The sequence below is a fragment of the Ovis aries genome, chromosome 7 (assembly GCF_016772045.2).
Source record: "Ovis aries strain OAR_USU_Benz2616 breed Rambouillet chromosome 7, ARS-UI_Ramb_v3.0, whole genome shotgun sequence".
Lineage (NCBI taxonomy): Eukaryota > Metazoa > Chordata > Mammalia > Artiodactyla > Bovidae > Ovis > Ovis aries.
The window spans coordinates 67,890,629-67,910,255 of record NC_056060.1 but is presented as its reverse complement, the minus strand read 5'-3'; the positions used below and the strand labels follow the sequence as shown (position 1 = coordinate 67,910,255).

Genomic DNA, 19,627 nt, shown 5'->3' with positions numbered 1-19,627 from the left:
TCAGTAGCATTGGTAAATATCAGAGCAGAGATCTGCAGATGAACCAAACTATTCCTGTGGCGTGCCTTGCTGCCTCATGCTGTTGTCTTCCTCCTCACCACTTACCAGTGGCTTTGCTTCACAATGCCTAACCCACCCTATTGAAATGCATGTGTGTGCACTCAGTCCAATCTGACTCTTGGTGGCCCCATGGACTGTAGCCCTCCAGGCTTCTCTGTCCATGAGATTTTCCAGGCAAGAGTACTGGAGTGGGTTCCCATTTCCTTCTCCAAGGAATCTTCCTGACCCAGGGATCGAACCCATGTCTCGCATCTCTTGCATTTACAGGCAGATGGGTTATCGCTGAGTCACCTATGAAGCCCCCTATTGGAATATCACCTCCCAAACACAAAGCCCCTTCACACACTAGCCCTTCCTGAGCTGAAGATGGAAAAGGCGGCAGAGGCCTGTTTATGCAGGACTACCTGACCGCATGTGGAGCAGACACCGCTGGTGGCCCGCCCGACCCTTGGGCCTTCACCATTTCAGGGCATGCCTCCAGCACTCCTCACTCTGCCGCAGGGCTTTCCTGGACGGCTAGAACCTGCTCTGACCAGAGAAGTGTGGCCAGATGGAAGTGCCAGGAAATTAAGCCACTGCATCCCCCCTCCCCATCCTTTCAACAGTTTTCCATCAGAGACAAACAGGAGTTGGGGAATAGATATCCCAGCTCCCTTGCCCCTGTGTATGTATTCCAAACTGTTATGCAGAAATCCATGGCAGGGTTACATTCTACTCAGACACAGTGGAACAAGCTAGATTACATACATCCCCTTATTAGCTTTTTTTGCCTCCTCTAAATTACCTCCCAACCTGACACCTGTGTGTTCTAGGACCACCTCCCAAATAAGCCACTTGTGCCAGAAGTTTAGTCTAAGGTAACCCAAACTAAGACACCACATGAATGAGTTTGGATTTTACCCTAAGGGCAGCAGGAAGCTGTTGAAATACTCTCTGAACTGCAAATATTCGTATCATTCTAGAAATCCAAGTGCTGCCCCAGTCTTTGACTTTCCACTATCAGTGCTAGGTTTGGAATCTAGTACGAGTACCAGGGTTGTGTCTCATTTACGTCAGATGCCCCCCATGTAGTGCCTGTCACAGTGGACTGCCTTCATCTTCTCGACAGCACCCTCCCCTTTCTGCTTCTCGACAGGAACAACAGGCCCAGAGGTTGGAGGTAACCCCAGAGATCTTGTTATACAGAGCATATGCACTGTAGACACCTTGGCTGCAAACAGCCACATAGAAATTAACTGTTGCTTTCCCCTTGGAGATATCTGAAGTTGAAGTGTAAAGTCCTGGAGAAGACACCATGTCAGCTGTAGCAAGAAACATCTAGTAGGGATGAAGGTTTGAGGAACCATCTGGCTGCCTGTGAGTCCAGTGCCAGGGGACCTACCTTCCATGGAATCACAGAGAAAACCCAGGGAAAGACTGGTGGAAAACTGCTTTGCTCTAATAAAGAAGATCCTAAGCCTCCTGTCATGCTTCAAAAGCAGTACCCACAAGCATGCTGATGAGACCAGAATAAACCATAAGCAATACGATCAGGCAGCTGGCTAATGCATTGTCAAGATTTTGCACACTGCTCTAGGAACTACTGAAACCGTATGGGTCCAAGTGATTGTTACAATGGAATATCCTTGTGAAAATCTTTCCAGCAGAACATAAGATCATCCCTCTAACACTTCTGGGTAACAGTTTTTTTTCCCCTTCTCATAAGAAGCACATGGAATAAATGAACTGAGCTTATTGTTATATTATTATTGTAAAGCAACACACTCCAATAACCTGTATCTTGGCTACAAACTGGAAGGTAAGGTTAGGAAATCCTTTGCTTCTGTTAGGTAGGTAGAATAGGGAAAAGGAGTCCAAAATGGTGGTGGCTAAAAGACAAAGAAAGGAAAAGCCCGCAAAAATAGAACAAAAGAAGGTCCAAGGACCGGAGTGAGGACCTCAGGTAAAACAAACAACACTCCTGGCTGGCCCAATTTACATAGGACAGGCCCAGAGAGAGACAAACATATAAAAAGAAGAGCCAAAGCCAGCTCTCTCTCTCTCTCTCTCCCGCAAGCTGGGACGCTCTTCTGCTCGTGTCTTTGGACCGACGGGCCCTCATGTCTTGAAGACGGATTTTCCTGCTATCTTCTAAATAAAATAGAGCTGTAACACTGAGCTGTAACACTGATTTGTCTAAGAGGTATAACATGGTCCTTTCGAGACCTGAGAGCTATAACACGGTCTATCCAGGACCTGAGAGCTGTGACACGCCGAGGGGGCTTTAATGTCCGTCACTCCAAATCTTTTTTGTGACGAGACAAAGAACCGAGGAGCATTTACTCGCATGACACCTCTATCTCTTCATTTATCAATCATTCTGATTTGCTTTTTGTTTGTAGTTTCAAAAAGAAAGAAAGAAAGGCAGAAACTTGCCCTACAAGAGTCCCTAAAGACTGGATGTCATCATGGATGCATAATTTCTGCCCCAAGGAAAGTAATAAAAGAAGCCAGGTGGTCACCCAATTTCACTGGCAGGAGCTCAGCCCCAGGTAACAGTTAAGCCCTGTGTCCTCACGACACTGTCCAGTGACCTAAGCCAAGACCAGGTTCCTGGGACACCTGCACTGAACAACAGTCTGTCCAGAGTAGCGAGGGTGAATCTCAGGATTGCTGGGTATCACATTTGATGGGGGGAAAAAGTAACAAAAGAGGGTGAGACAAACCTTTAGGGATGGTCTCTTTATTTGGTGCCCTCTAAATTTCATCTAAATGCAATTTAAAAAGAATCAAGGTACAGACTTTCCTGGGACAAGGAGGCATCCCTGATTTGCAGAGAACCCAGAACTATGCGAGCCTCCTCAGTGGGTCAGTGGTAAAGAATCTGCCTGCAGTGTAGGAGCCACAGGTTCAATCCCTGGGTCATGAAGATTCCCTGGAGAAGGGCATGGCAACCTACTCCAGTATTATTGCCTGGAGAATCCCATGGACAGAGGAGCCTGGCAGGCTGCAGTCCATAGGATCACAAAAAGCTGGACACGACTGACGTGACTTAGCATGAAGGCACATACAGAACAAATGCTCCTTAAAACACATGGGCAACAGCTGAGATTTCTGAGTTGGGCCACTAGCTCTGGCTGGGTAGCATTTAGTTTAATGGCACCAGCTGAAACTTCACACAAGGCCACTTTGGCCTACCCTGAACTTTGGGACATCTGGTACACCATGCTCCTCTCTACCCTGTTCTGCAGTTCAGTTCAGTTCAGTCGCTCAGTCATGTCCAACTCTTTGCAACCCCATGAATCGCAGCACACCAACTCCTGGAGTTCATTCAGACTCACATCCATCGAGTCAGTGATGCCATCCAGCCATCTCATCCTCTGTCGTCCCCTTCTCCTCCTGCCCCCAATCCCTCCCAGCATCAGAGTCTTTTCCAATGACTCAACTCTTCGCATGAGGTGGCCAAAGTACTGGAGTTTCAGCTTTAGCATCATTCCTTCCAAAGTACACCCAGGGCTGATCTCCTTGCAGTCCAGGGGATTCTCAAGAGTCTTCTCCAAACACCACAGTTCAAAAGCATCAATTCTTCGGCGCTCAGCCTTCTTCACAGTTCAACTCTCACATCCATACATGACCACTGGGAAAACCATAGCCTTGACTAGACGGACCTTAGTTGGCAAAGTAATGTCTCTGCTTTTGAATATGCTGTCTAGGTGGGTCATAACTTTTCTTCCAAGGAGTAAGCATCTGTTCTTATGCTGCCTTAAAAATTAGAAGCCCACATCTTTACCTTTGGGTCCACAATTTAAATTTATCAGAAAAAGAGGAACTCTGATGTGAAGCTGAAGCTCCAGTACTTTGGTCACCTGATGCAAAGAGCCGACTCATTGGAAAAGACCCTGATGCTGGGAAAGACTGAAGGTAGGAATAGAAGAGGGTGGCAGAGGATGAGATGGCTGGTTAGCATCACCAACTCAATGGGCACAAGTTTGAGAAAATTCCAGGAGGTGGTGAAGGACAGGGAAGCCTGGTGTGTTGCAGTCCATGGGGTCACAGAGTCAGATACAACTTAGTGACTGAATAACAACAACAAATAATGTTGTTTTTAGTAGACATTTGTAAAAGCAATAATTTTGCCTTAGGGGAAAAAATGCATATTATTCACTTTAGGTCTAAATCCTAACTGACTGTTTAAACCAGATAGAGACCATGAATTAAAGATTAAATTTCAGTGTAAATTCTTCAGACAAACATCTATAGATTAACAGAGTTAAAATGTAATCTTGTTTCAAGGAAGGAAGGAAGGAAGGAGAGAATAAAGTTTTTCTAAAGCTGTCTTAAAAAGTGTTATTATAACCAAAAGTTGATATTCTCCCAATTAGAGATGAAATATACAAAAATTCTTTGCCCTAAGTTAAGTCCATTCAGTCAGTTCAGTCACTCAGTTTTGTCTGACTGCTTGTGAACCCATGGACTGCAGCACGCCAGGCTTTCCTGTCCATCACCAACTCCCCGAGCTTGCTCAAACTCATGTCCATCGAGTCAGTGATGACATCCAACCATCTTATCCTCTTTTATCCCCTTTTCCTCCTGCCTTCAATCTTTTCCAGTATCAGGGTCTTTTCCAATGAGTTAGTTCTTCACAGCAGGTGGCCAAAGTATTGAAGCTTCAGCATCAGTCCTTTCAGTGAATATTCAGGACTGATTTCCTTTAGGATTGACTGGTTTGATCTCCTTGCAGTGCAAGGGACTCTCAAGAGCCTCCTCCAACACCACAGTTTAAAAGCATCAATTCTTTGGCGCTCATTTTTCTTTACAGTACAACTCTCACATCCATACATGACCACTGGGAAAACCACAGCTTTGACTATATGGACATTTGTCAGCAAAGTAACGTCTCTGCTTTTAATATGCTGTCTAGGTTTTTTCCTTCCAAGGAGCAAGAATCTTTTAATTTCATGGCTGCGGTAAGAAACTCACACGCTGGCTGTCTTCAGAGTAGCAGGAATGTGATGGTTTGGTTTTAGCATTTAATTCAGCGATGCACTTGCAGACTGCATTTTAAGTGTAGAGATATAAATGTGATCCAACTGATCTCATTTAACAGTTTATACAAGAAGCCTCCATTCACATTTTCTCCATTGGCTTTGCTTTAGCACTTTCAAATTGAGTAGGTCTGTTTGGACTCTCACCCTCACACCCAATATATGGATAAATATATAGAGAAATAATCAATGGGAAGAAAACTAAGATTTGGGTCATATAACAACTGTGCTTAGTTGGCATCCAAACACATAATTCACATGACTGAAAAGGCCCCCATGATTGCTTATCCATTACATACCAATTGCTGAAAAGGCTATAACTTTATCGAATGCATAGTTCAGGAATCCTGTAAGCATTTAGTATTTAAATCCCACTTACTGAAAGGCCAATGCATAGTAAGTAACCCATATGTGAAATTAAATCCAACCCTAAGGAATATTTATATATACGTTGTTTTTAATCCTGTCTGAAGCCTTTCCAAGAAAATGCTATGCTGAAGGATCAAAAGGCAATTTAACCAACCTGACTCCAAACTGCCAACCTCCTATTCCAGAGAATATCACCTTAGCAATCACCATCTGCTTCAACAGAAAACATCCAAATAGATATGCCCATAGACCACTTAAGAAAGAAGTTCATTTACCCAGTATTAGGTTGCAGAAATTTTAAAATTACTACTCATGACTATAAACAGCCATTGAGTATTTGCTTGCTTTTCTATTTGTATCTGCTTAGAGTCTATTGCTCCTGTAGTCACCACTTCCTTTTTGATTCACACAGTACCGAGTGGGCTACCTGCTGGAAACCTGCCTTTCTTCATGGCAGCCTCTTAACCTCCAAGAGTCATTTTACTAAAGGAGTCGGGGAGGGCCAAGAGAGTGTGGATGACCCTGGGAAGTTTGTCAAAACCACGGCAAGAGCTATCCAATCACAGCCCCACAAACAAAGGTAGGTAATGTCACCACACAAGTAAAAGGAAAAAAAAGCTCTAGTCTTGCTGACTCTGATGAGATACTGTCATGCAAATTGGGCTGGAAAAGACTGTAAGGAAACTTAGAAGGCACCTAACCTGCTCTGTTACCCAACTCAGCCCTCTGTACTCAAAGGCAAAACTGTCTCTTATTAGACAAGAGGAACGGAGAAGGCAATGGCACCCCACTCCAGTACTCTTGCCTGGAAAATCCATGGACGGAGGAGCCTAGTAGGCTGCAGTCGATGGAGTTGCTAAGAGTCGGACACGACTGAGCGACTTCACTTTCACTTTTCACTTTCATGCATTGGAGAAGGAAATGGCAACCCACTCCAGTATTCTTGCCTGGAGAATCCCAGGGACAGGGGAGCCTGGTGGGCTGCTGTCTATGGGGCTGCACAGAGTCAGACACGACTGAAGCGACTTAGCAGCAGCAGCAGACAAGAGGAAAATCCACCTAGTTTCTATAGAATTTAAATCCACTCAACAAGATTCCTTAACAGTTTTGCCCAACTTGAGAGCAAACCAAGAACAAAAGCAGGGATTTCTGGCTGCAAAAAACAGCTCTGCAGCATTTGCTTTCCTTTCCTTCCTGCCTCTGGATCTAAAGGCTGAAGCACAGGTGAGAAGCAGGGCTAACAAGTGCATGGCTCACACCACGCCCTGTGTTCAGAGATCCCAGCACTGGGAGCCTCTGCAAGGAAGCTTCCTGGGGGCTGCATGGTCAGGCTGTCTATGGAGCTGCTCCAAGTTGCAGCTTCCATCCCTCATGTGTGGAAATGGTACACCTAGCTCTTGATCCCTACTCCTCTCCATCTCCTCCAGCACCTCACCATCTTTTCTCTTCTCTGTGCCCTCTGTCTTAATAAAGTTTTCTCTGGGCATTATCTTCAGATTTCTAAAATTTAACCCCTTCTCTGCTTTATCCTATAAATTTTTAAACTTGGATTCTCATTTCATATTCATAAAATTTTAGTACTACATATAATGTACACTATTTTATCATCTTTACACACTATCACTGGCTATTCATAACCAGTCTTGAACTGAGGAAGGGTCATTATATATAAAGTATAGCTGATAGTCTGAGGAGCGGCCAAGGTTTTGTGAATGAGAGTTTTTTGTTTTCCAAATCTCGTTTTTAAGAAATCATATCCTATATATAACTCTATAGGTGAGGTCAAATTCTCCTTTTCCTCTTTTAATGAAATTGAAACTATTTTCACTATCATTCTAAGAAAAAACATATGATAACTTTTAAAATAGATATTAAGCATGCTTGTTTCCTCAGTTAAATGGGTGCGTGCACACTCAATTGTGTCCGACTCTTTGGGACCCCATGGATTGTAGCTCCCCATGTTCTTCTGTCCAAGGATTTATAAACTCCTTTAGACGGGACTAAGTCTACTTTAATGGTTTCTGACCAATGAGTGATAAAGATACAGGCTAATGTTTACTTCAAATCTGCTGTATGTCAGGTACTATTCTAAGAGCTATAAATTAACTCATTCTTCATGATGCAGTTCTATTAACTCCATTTTACAGATGAGAAAACTCAGGCGTGGAATGGTTAAGTAATCTGCATGAGTTACAAAGCTTGGAAGTAGTTAATGATAAATGGAAATAAACATGGCAGGAATCTTCATTTCTTTCACTATTTCCTGAGCAGCTAACCAACTTCCTCTACAAAGGCTCACATTCTCTACAGATATCTCAAAAGTAAACAATAGTAAATCAAAAAAATGAGAACTGAATGGTTCTCACTGGTCCAGATCCATGAAGTCCACAATTTCCAGTATAATTTCTAGTTCATTTGTTAGCTTGCAATACTTTTCCTTGCTTTTAGAAATACTTAAACTAATTGTGTCCAAAAATAAACCTGACTAGATACTGTTCAACTATTTTAACCTTTATAATTAGCTTCTTGTTACCAAAAGTATTGTTTGCAGATACTATTAATATATGATGCTCATGTACAAGTCTTTCTGCCACAGAGAAGATTGTGTATAAAACACAAAGAGAGAAAATTAAACTCAGATTTCTTTTTTGATGAACTCTATTGGCGTATGAGAATTTCCAAACCTACGTTAGCCCCTTAGCAAATGAATTTCACAAAAGTAAAAAAAAATACATACCTTTGAACTTCTCTGTATCCCTGTAGGGATGTGATGAAAACATAAATAATCTGTGGTCATGGACAATTAGAAACTGAAAGTGAGTTCTGCTTCTACATATAAAGAAAGAATAAAATAAAAAATCACCCATAATCCCATTATTCAAAAATCACTATTCAACATTTCAGCACATCTATCTTCAGTCTTTTTTTTTTTTTTCAATTTTTTTTAAACAAAACACATAGGCTATAGCTGAGTTTGCTTTTTTGTCATCACTGTTGTTGTTTATAGTATATCTTTGTCTTTTGCTTGAACTATTTATTCAAGAAGTTTGTCCCCTCATTCCCAGGATTAAAGTGCTACTGTCTCCCTACCCTTCTGTATTCATCTTCTTCAAGGGCAATTCAAATTATTGACAGAAAAATCATTTTAGCTATTCTGCTGTTTCCTATTTGGAAGATAAATTCTTCAATTAAAGTTAAAGATTAACAAAGCCCCTAGGTGATTAGCTCCCAACATTTCCAAAGGTGACTTAGCTCTTCTCAGTTGGTAATTCTTACAGATGATGGCTAAAGGTATGCACAATGAAAGGGTCAAATTGAAGTTCTCTGAACCTCTGCTCTCCATTTCTGTTAACAGCCTTCCTGGTGTTAGAGATCTGTTTAATGATCAATAGTTGTTTCTCTTCCTACCACTGAGTGTTTCAGAAAGTAGCATAACCAAGTCAATGTTTAACTGGATTCTTTGGGTCTGAAATGGCCAAGTAGGAGTTGAAGGGAAGTCTCCATAGAAACCAACCTCCCAGGAAGTGGCCAAAGGGTTAGTGTGAAGTGAAATAAAGCTACGCAGATGTCATGAAGGGAAGAAATACTTTGGAGCTGGGCTAACTTCAGAAGTTCCTTGATTAAAATAAGCCACTTTAAAGGCCCCAAACCACTAACCTCATGGTTTTACAGAGTGTCTTTAATGTGAAATGGGCCTGAGTCACTCTAAGTCTCACCCAAGGGTGACCAAGGTAGTACCTTTGCAAAACAAAGAGGAAGAGACTCCCTTGGGTGGCCCTGTGGATTTTGCATTCACTCAGAATCTGGAAGAAAACAGTTTATACTCATTTGCAAGACTGCAGGACCAGAATAAAGCTTTAGAAGGGCAGTTGCCACCTCTACGAGAGACCTGGTATGGAAGATATTCTGAAGGTAAATGTAAAACCCAGCAAGAAATTTGTGGGTGTGGGCAAAGGAGAGCTACTGATAGATTAATCTGTCTACCTCTATAATCCATGAAGTTTCTTAATTGTTGAAATATAAAGGGACATTTGTCAACAGGAGATAATGTTTGTCTATTTTAAGTATTCTGGGCACGTTAGAATAGGTGTGCGAACTGGGAACTAAGGGCTTTTCATCATTCCACACGAGAAGGAAATAATCATTTGGGGTCAGCTTGGTTTATAGTCCTTTTGATATTTATACCTAGCTTTGCCAGGCAATTAAAATTCTTTTCCAATAGACCTTAGATGTGACAAATACTGTTTCATTCCACTTAAATGAGATGACTATGAGAATAGTCAAATTTATAGTCAGAAAGTACATTGGTAGATGCTAGGGGCCAGGGGGAGAGGTGGGAATGGGGAATTAGTGTTTAATGGGGACAGACTTTCAGTTTAGGAAAGTGAAAAATTTGGGAGATGGATGATGGTGAGAGTTGCACAATAATGTGAATGTACTGAGCTGCATAAATATGGTTTGTATAAATACAGTTAAATATGATTAAAAGAGAATGTTTTATATTATGTGACTTTTACCACAATAAATAAAACAAATTCCATAGATAAAAATGTGATGATTATGATACTCATGCATTTCAGTTGGATTTTAAATGTAAATCAATCTCTCCAGTATCATTTCATGCATCAGGCTTTGTTGTTTTGAAAGCAGTACTAAAGAAATGAATCCATTCTGATGCGCATTTGGAAACCACTCCAAACTGAACTCATTTATTGCAGTACAGATGAGTGGATGGGGCACCCTCTCCCCAGCCCCTGATTCTTCATGATCATTTGCAGAACTAAGAGAATTTTTCCCATTATGATTGGAAGATCCAAGCCAGAAGGGGCTATAAATTTTCCTGTGGCATTTTACAAGATATAAAATATTTTATGACAATCATGATGATACATAAACAGATGATACTTAGACATTCTAATCAGGGAAGAGATACATGCGTATATACATACGTGATATATATACACACATATGTACATTATTTTTTTTCTTCACATTCTGTACTATTATCACAAGTAAGTTCCCATTATTGGCCAGAATATATATATTTTGTGTGTATGTGTGTGTGTATATATATACATGCATTCCTTTTTAGTGCCTAGTAAGTCTTAGATCTAGATCTGGTACCTAGATCTAGAATGATCTTCATGGCTACTTTCTATAGAACTGATAACCTTTGACTGGTTCCATATAGCCTTTTCTTGTTGTTGTTGTTCAACTTTCTAAGCATGTTAGTAGGACTATTCCTCTTAGTCTCACTGAATAATTCATTTTTTATCTAAACCTTCCATCTAGAGTTTTAAGATTTTGATAACCAAAGGGCAAAAGCTGATTCTAATGTGCTAGAGTCTAACTGGGAAATGTTCTTATTTTTGAAATTGCAAAATCACATTAAAAATAAATAACACTGGGATGGTAAGCATTCTGAACACCTTCTTCGAGAGACCCACATTCTAACCCCAGCTTCACCAAATACCAAATAGTATGACTTTAGGCAAGCTGTTTCATCAATTTTCTTCACCTGTTTATCAAAGGTAAAAGCACACATGCCTATACCACTTCAGCAGAAGCAAATTAAATAATAGGGTGATATTACCCAAATCATGGCATAAAAATAAGGTGTAGTCACATTGCTGAAATATATTTTGCTGAAAATATTTACATTTTTAAATCCAACATGTTTTGGGTCTTGCTTGATATCCTGAAATTCTTGAAAGAAAGGAAGGTCATAGAGATATTCTTCAGGTGATCATTCAAAGGTTTTAAGGATAGAAACACACAATTACCCAGGAATTTTTCCATTTAAAATGCAAAGTGGGACTACGGGATAGTCTGCACAACAATCTCAAAGTCAGAATGCATCCAGATTGTTATGAGGAAAGGACAAGGAGGTCATTCACGTAGCATTGGTTATGGTAGCGGTCCCAAGGGCCCAGGCTAATCAAGCTGAAAAATGAAATCCACATGGATCTCTTGAGCTTCTCTGTTTCCTAATGAGCTTCTCTGGATCTTTAACACTGTAGCCCTGGGTTATTTCATCAAGAAGAATATTGATATGTTGTGTTAGAGTGGCAACTTGTGGGAATTCATTTCCCTACTTGCAGTGGGGGAATGGATTATTTAATTGGAAACATTCAATGATAAGCATTCCATATTCCTATTACACACTCAAGTTCCATTTCTTCATCACCTCTCTAATACCTATCCATCTATTAATCTATTTTACCTGAAAAGAGAACTTATTTTCACTTCTTAAAGTTATGTTTTTTTCTGATTTCTATTTACTTGGGAAGGATTTCATAAAATTAAAACAAATCAGTAAGTTTCTATTTTCCAAGCCAAATGCTATGTCTGAATAACATTTCTAGTCAATACATTGTTAATTGTGCAATTATTCCTCTAAATATTAATCAGGGAGGAAATGAGGAAAGCAGAAATTAAATCCTGAGTCTAGGCTAATATTTTATCATTTGCCATTATGTGGGGCCCCTGCTTTACGTCTTTCATCTTCACATTCAACCTATTGGTTAGATATACAGAACTGAAGATACAAAATGGTGTTAACAAAGTCTAACAACTAATAATCAATTTAATGTCATAGGAAATTGCTTTTAATGGTTTGTTTTTGTTTCTCTCCAACCCTTCAAGGGCCAAGGGCCATGTATTTTGACTTCCCACTGGAACAGCAAGAAACAAGTATTATTAAAAGGCATCCACCCCGAAGACTTCAAGTAAGATGCATTTAAAAGGCTTCATAAGGAATTTCTTGGATTTAATGGTAATATCCCTTTTTAACTATAATCATATAAGAGGGATATTGACAATGACTATGCTAATGAGAATGACGGTGTTATTAAAGAGAATGCTGTCAATGCAAACCACATTTCTTTAGGATTTCCTTTTGTAATGATTTCACTTTTAAGACCACCACCAAAGGAAGCAGGTATAGTACCAAAGATATAGGAATGAAGGGACACAAAGGATCTGAATCTTGCACTGATTAATTGAATGACTGTAGGGCAATCATGGTGACATATAACAGTAACAACTACTATAACTAATTACCACCTATACAAGTCTGTTACACTCTAAGCAACAATGATCTTTGTCATTCATTTAATTTTCATACCCCTCAATGAGAAAGGAAGGATTATCCTTGTTTTATACATGTGCTTCAGGGAGTTAAGTAACTTGCCCAAGGACAGAAGGGGCCACATATCAACCAGGCCTCCAAAGCCTGTGCTCTTAAACACTGGCATAGATGATCTCTACAGTCCTTCTATCCTTAACCTTTCATCATTCAAAATATTTAGTTAATGGAATTGAGAACACTGAATTTAAGGCTTCCTACGTGGCACTAGCTGGAGAAGACAATGGCAACCCACTCCAGTACTCTTGCCTGGAGAATCCCATGGACGGAGGAGCCTGGTAGGCTGCAGTCCATGGAGTCTTGAAGAGTTGGACACGACTGAGCGACTTCACTTTCACTTTTCACTTTCGTGCATTGGAGAAGGAAATGGCAACGCACTCCAGTGTTCTTGCCTGGAGAATCCCAGGGATGGCGGAGCCTGGTGGGCTGCCATCTATGGGGTCACCCGGAGTCGGACACGACTGAAGTAACTTAGCAGCAGCAGCAGGTGGCACTAGTGGTAAGAACCTGCCTGCCAATGCAGGAGATGTAAGAGACATAGGTTAGATCCCTGGGTCCAAAAGATCCTCTGGAGGAGGGCATGGCAACCCACCCCAGTATTCTTGCCTGGAGAATCCCATGGACAGAGGAAGCTGGCAGGCTATAGTCCATAGGGTCACAAAGAGTCAAACAAGACTGAAGTGACTTTAACACACTGATTTCAAGGCAGCAAAGCAGGAGTTTTAAATGCATTCACCTTAATAAATATTTAATGAATTCCCTGTAGAGACCTATAAATTTTAAGAACCCTCATCCTAGAAGGGGAAAGAGATCCGTCTGAATGGGTCCTCTGAAGTGAGCATCAGCTAAAAGGAGGGTTTGGAGCTCTCTTGTGAGCAGGATCTATCACTGATATTTGAAAAATGGAATTGGAATCAAACCCCACCTGCTACACAACTCAGTCAGGTCTCTGGACTAATCCTAGGGGTATCTGAGCTCATTTTGGGGGGATATTTCTATTTAAGTTGGTTTTTATTTACCTGTCTTCTCCAGAAGTTCACAATCATTATTTGAGTGATTATATCTTTTGGATACCAAAAAAGGAGGATCTTTTCCCAAAATATTAGAAACCATAAAATATTGTTTAGTCAATGTAAAATAAAGTGCAATTCTATCAAGTTAATATATAATTTTTAACATTTTGGGCATATCTCTACCTAAAGTGGCAATTTTAAAATTTATATTTTGTTTCTAAATCATTATAAATCAAAGGCCTCCTTTCAAAGGAGCTCATTTTATATGTTTCTGTGAAGCCTCTAAGCTGAATAACTCAAAAAGATTATTACTATAAACAGTGAAAAATATTTGTGTAGGAGTTTGTAGTTCACAGAGTCCTTTTTTATATCTATCAACCGTAAATAAGCGAAAGTCAGGCTTTGACTTTCTCAAGTCAGTGAAACTCAAAAAGAGAAATTTGGTATTTCAGAGTCAAAGACTGCATCCCCATATCCCAACCAACCACCTTAACAATGAAGAATCAAAACAAATTATTTGACCATACAAACTACATTCAGTCTTATATCTTAAGTCACTAACACAGTATGTATCCCTTGAAAGTTTATGAATAAATGAATTAATGGACAGATGAATGAATGAAACCCATTATCCTGATCAGACTTCCCAGGTGGCATTAGTGGTGAAGAACCTGCCTATGAATGCAGGAGATGTTAAGAGATGAGTGTTCAGCCCCTAGGCTGGGAAGATGCCCTGGAGATGGAAATGCAACCCACTCCAGTATTCTTCTCTGGAGAGCCCCAGGGACAGTCTATAGTGCATGGGGTTGCAAAGAGTCAGATACAACTGGAATTAGCACACACAGCACATCCCTACTGGGGAAAAAAAAATCAAAGTGATCTCCCTACTATTTCATATCTGTAGCATCACTGTGGAGAAGGCAATGGCAACCAACTCCAGTACTCTTGCCTGGAAAATCCCATGGATGGAGGAGCCTGGTAGGCTACAGTCCATGGGGTCGCTAAGAGTCGGACACAACTGAGTGACTTCACTTTCACTTTTCACTTTCATACATTGGAGAAGGAAATGGCAACCCACTCCAGTGTTCCTGCCTGGAGAATCCCAGGGACAGGGGAGCCTGGTGGGCTGCCATCTATGGAGTCACAAGGAGTCGGACACGACTGAAGCAACTTAGCAGCAGTAGCAGCAGCAGCATCACTGTATCGGAAGTCAAATGGACTAGCCAAAGCAACCAATGTGATAATTTATAATGACATAGGAGTTTTTTAATGAACTCAAAAGTTGGCAGGCACCTAGACTTCAGGGAAGAGCTATGTCTTAGAACCTGAAAGGCAGAAGAACTCACTCTCTCTGCATCTGCTTTCTCTCTCCTTGCAGATCGACTTTCTCTGGTCCTCGAGACTATTTGGTGAAATTTGGCCACACTGAATTTGCATCTCATAATTCTAGTCAGACAAACTAGTCTAGCCCTTTTGGCTCTAAGTCCAAATTCCTGGGAGATTTTTAAAATATTATTGGCTCAGCTTTGCTCGTGATTCTAGCTCTGTTCCAATGAGCTATGACCAGAGAATATGCTCATATAGTAGAAGTGTGAGCAGGGGAGCCTCCCTTTCCCCCACCAATTACCACTCCATGTAGATTATAGAGGCAGCTCCCAGAGAAGAGGGAAATCACTGGGAACTTGGCAGACACTCCCAAAGATATCAACTATAATTATCTTCACAAATGAGGCTCAGCACATTTTCCACCACAAATGGGTTTTTGAGAGAATAATAAATGCTAGGTTCCCATGACATGCTAATTAATAGCCTAATCCCTGCCAAAGAAAGTTATACAAGTATTTTTAATTATTAAACCAAATATAATTGCAACCTAAATAATTTGAGTTTCATATTTGGCACACTCCACTTCCTAAACATCTAATAACTCCTCAAGTTAAGAGCAGGTCTTGAACTAAGGTTCTCCAGCTCGGAGATGCTGAGATCTGAGAAGCTCTGCCAGGGAGCCCTGACTCAAATGTATCTGCCCCATATTGAAGAGGTGATCATCAATAACCTTTCTGAGAGATTCACTTTCTCATTCAACCATCTCAGGTCCAGCCTAAGGTGGAGATGGTCCTCCACCCGTATCCCATATAGAGTTTCCTCAAATGATCTCCTTGGATGATTCCTTCATGTCCAATAAAGTTTAGTCGCTCAGTCATGGCCAACTCTTTTTAACTCATGGACTGTGGCCAGCCAGGCTCCTCTGTCCATAGAATTCTCCAGGTAAGAATACTGGAGTGGTTGCCGTTCCCTTCTCCAGGAGATCTTCCTGACTCAGGGATCGAACCTAGGTCTCCTGCATTGCAGGCAGCTTCTCAAAGATTTGCTTAAATCTCACTTTTCCTTTAAGGCTTACATGACAACCTGTTGACAGCTGCAGCTCTTACTCTTGACACTCCTGATTCCCTTGACTCTTCACTGTTTTTTCTCTGGAGCACTTATTTCCATCTAACACACTAAGCAATTTGCTTACATATTAGGTTCATTGTGTGTTTTTTCCACCACCTCGCAACCCCTCATATTTCACCCCAGTGCTAGAGTATAATCTTCACAGAGGCAGGGGTTTTTGTCTGTTGTCTTCACTACATATCTAAGTGCCTGGAGAAGTAGCTAGCATATAAATGGTGATTTATAAGTATGCATTAATCAATGTTCAAAGAATGAATGGAGAGGAGAGAAAGATGAGCATAAACCTGGATAATTCATTACACTGTTTGAGGTCTTAGACAATTTGTCACAAACTTATTCTCTCTCAACGTTTCTAATCCTTTGGCCATTTTCTATAATCTCTTTGACAGGTGAGAGTTCTTTGTATGCTTTAGATCTGGTCCTTTGTTCCTTATATGTGTTGCAAGTATCCTCTATGGTTTGTCTTTTCATTTTGTGTGCGTGTGTGTGTTTGTGTGTACACAAAGAGTTTGATGTTGTCAAACTTCTCAATCTTTATCTCTGTTTTCTCTCTCATATTTTGTCAAAGAAATTTTTAAATTCCCCAAGTTCATAAAGATATTTTTATTTCTAAAATTTAGAATCTTTAACTTTTCATATGTAGGTCCTAATCCATCTATTTAAGATGGATTAAATTAATTAAGCCATTAAATTCAGGTGTGAAGCTGGAATCGGATCTTACTTTTTTTTTTTTAGTTTTTTATTTTTTTAATTTAAAAATCTTTAATTCTTACATGTGTTCCCAAACATGAACCCCCCTCCCACTTCCCTCCCCATAACATCTCTGTGGGTCATCCCCATGCACCAGCCCCAAGCATGCTGTATCAAATGGATTATTTTTCCATTTGATTAGTCTCTTGTCCCAGAACTGTTTATGGAATCATCCTTTGTGACCACTGATTTGAAACTTTACTTCTCTCCTGTATCTGACATCCACAGCTCAGTGAGTCTGTTTCTGAGTTCTCTCTTCTGTTGAACTGGCCTATTTATGTATCCACAGGAATTCCTCTCTGTCTATATACCTTTAAGCTAAGTCTTAATATCTAGTATGGCAAGTTCATTTGCCTTTTTCTTCTTCAGAATTGTCTTTGCTATTTACAGTCCTTTGCTCTTCCATGTAAAGTTTGGTTCTTCATGTCAAGTTCCACAAAAAAACCTTTTCAGCATTTTGATTGGAATGCATTCATTGGAATGCATTCATGGATTAATCTGGGGGAAATTAACCACATTTACAATATTGAGTTTTTTAAACCATGAACTTGGTATACATAATTCACTCAAATTTTTCTTTTAGGTCTTTCAATAATGTCTCATTTCTCTACAGGGGCCTTGTGTGATGTATTTTTAGGTTTGTTTCTCTATGTCTGTATCAGGGTTCAACCAGAGAAACAGAACCTATAAAAGGAGATATATATAAAAGGACTTATTACAAGTTACATGACGGTTACATGATTTGGAGGATGATTGATAAGGCAAGGTTAAATCACAGGACAGGCTATCAGAAAGGGTAGACTGAAACTGCAGGGCATCAGCTGAAGCTGCTATCCACAAGTAGAATTTCCTCTTCTTCAGGAAGACCTCAGCTTTGCTCTTAAGGCCTTCCAATTGATTGAATCAGGCCCACCCGGATTATCTAAAATAATCTTCCAAGGTTGTGTGTTAGTTCAGTCACTAAGTCATGTCCAACTCTTGTGACCCCATGGACTGTAACCCACCAGTCTCCTCTGTCCATGGGGTTCTCCAGGCTAGAATACTGGAGTGGGTTGCCATTTCCTTCTCCAGGGGATCTTCCTGACCCAGGAATTGAACACTGGTCTCCTGTACTGCAGGCAGTTTTTTAACTGAGCTACCAGGGAAGCCCCTTAATCTTTTTTACTTAAAGTCAACTGATTATTGACTTTAATTGAATCTGCAAAAGAATTTCACAGGAGCTCCTAGATTAGTGTTTGAATAACTGTACACTGTAACCTAACCAAGCTGACACATACAACTACAACTGGCCATCAAAACATCCCATTTGATTTTTCTATCCTACTATGAATGAGGTATTTTTCCCATTTAATTTTCTAAAAGATTATTATTGGTGAATAAGAAAGCTAATGATTTTTATATATCACATTTTGAGTTCCACAACTTGATGGAAATACCTTGGTTATTCTAATTGTCTATAGATTCTTCCTGACTTTCTACATAGACAATATTTTTTATAAACAAGAATAATTTTTTCTATTTCTCCCCAATTGTGCCTCATACAGATTTTCTTGACTTTTGCAATGAATAAAACTTCCCCTGCAATGCTGAACACAAGCAGTAATAATGGACATACCTTGCCTTATCCATGTAATTAACGAGACTGGTTCTAAAACTAAATACATTTGCAGTAGAATTTTGGTAGGTGCTTGTCAGAGTCCCCAAAGTGTAAAGATACTACGTTCAAATTAGGATAAGTCAGGGAAGTTTTCTTTATAAGTAATAGGGCTTCCCCAGTGGCTCAGCAGTAAAGAATCCACTTGCAATGCGGAAGATTCATAAGTGGGTTTGATTCCGGGGTCAAGAAGATCTCCTGGAGGAAGAAATGGCAACCCACTCTAGTATTCTTGCCTGAAAAGTCCCGTTGACAGAGGAGCCTGTCAGGCCACAGTCCATGGGGTTGCAAATAGCTGGACATGACTGAGCACTCAAAAAAATAGCATGGATAAGGGGTGTTGGAGAAGACTCCTGAGAGTCCCTTGGACTGCAAGGAGATTCAACCAGTCCATCCTAAAGGAGATCGGTCCTGAGTGTTCATTGGAAGGACTGATGTTGAAGCTGAAACTCCAATACTTTGGCCACCTGATACAAAGAGCTGACTCATTAGAAAAGACCCTGTTGCTGGGAAAGATTGAAGGCAGGAGGAGAAGGGGACGACAGAGGATGAGATGGTTGGATGGCATCGCTGACTCAATGGACATGACTTTGGGTGAACTCCGGGAGTTGGTGATGGACAGGGAGGTCCATGGGGTCTCAAAGAGTCGGACACGACTGAGCGACTGAACTGAACTGAAGAGGAACCAGAGAGGGTATTGCAATAGCCATTAGTGGCAGCTGAGAAGTGGCTATATTTAGCACAAAGGACTTCTAGAACCTAGAAAGGGAGAGTGAGGTAGAGGAAGCTGCTTTGAGAGGAGGGTGGGATACGGCCAACCCAATATGACTTTGCAGGGAGGGAGACAGAGGAAGAAATATCCTGACTCCATTCTCCTTCTTCTCTCAGATCTCCTACCAGGGTTCTTTAGTAGTTGACCCAATTGGAAGCCAGAAGGCAGGAGAAACTGCTTATTCTCTTACAGGCAGAGAACAGAGTAATGTGATAAGAGGATCTGGAGAAATAAATAGAAGCTATCTGGCACAACGCTTTTCACTCAATTACCAACAGTTTTCTCATTTATCTTATTCCTAGTATGCTACGAGTTTTTCCCAGGGCTGAGTGTTAAATTTTACTGATGTTTTTATTAAATAATTATTAAATAACCTATTAAAAT

The 19,627-nt window shown here is 40.6% G+C and overlaps 1 protein-coding gene across 3 annotated transcripts in view; it reads left to right on the top strand.

Moving 5' to 3' along the window:
* Window positions 1–9,001: 9,001 nt before the first annotated feature.
* The window catches only part of CCDC198 (coiled-coil domain containing 198), a 31,498-nt gene continuing 20,872 nt past the window's right edge, over window positions 9,002–19,627 (top strand). For 2 of the 3 annotated variants that reach the window (XM_012181711.5, XM_004010678.6), the window contains exons 1-2: window positions 9,002–9,365; window positions 12,099–12,181. In XM_012181711.5, coding sequence (XP_012037101.2) covers window positions 9,143–9,365; window positions 12,099–12,181 — 306 coding nt within the window. In that variant the 5' untranslated portion in view covers window positions 9,002–9,142. Of the gene's footprint in view, window positions 9,366–12,098; window positions 12,229–19,627 lie in introns of all 3 variants that reach the window. The other variant, XM_042252568.2, reaches the window with a different exon arrangement.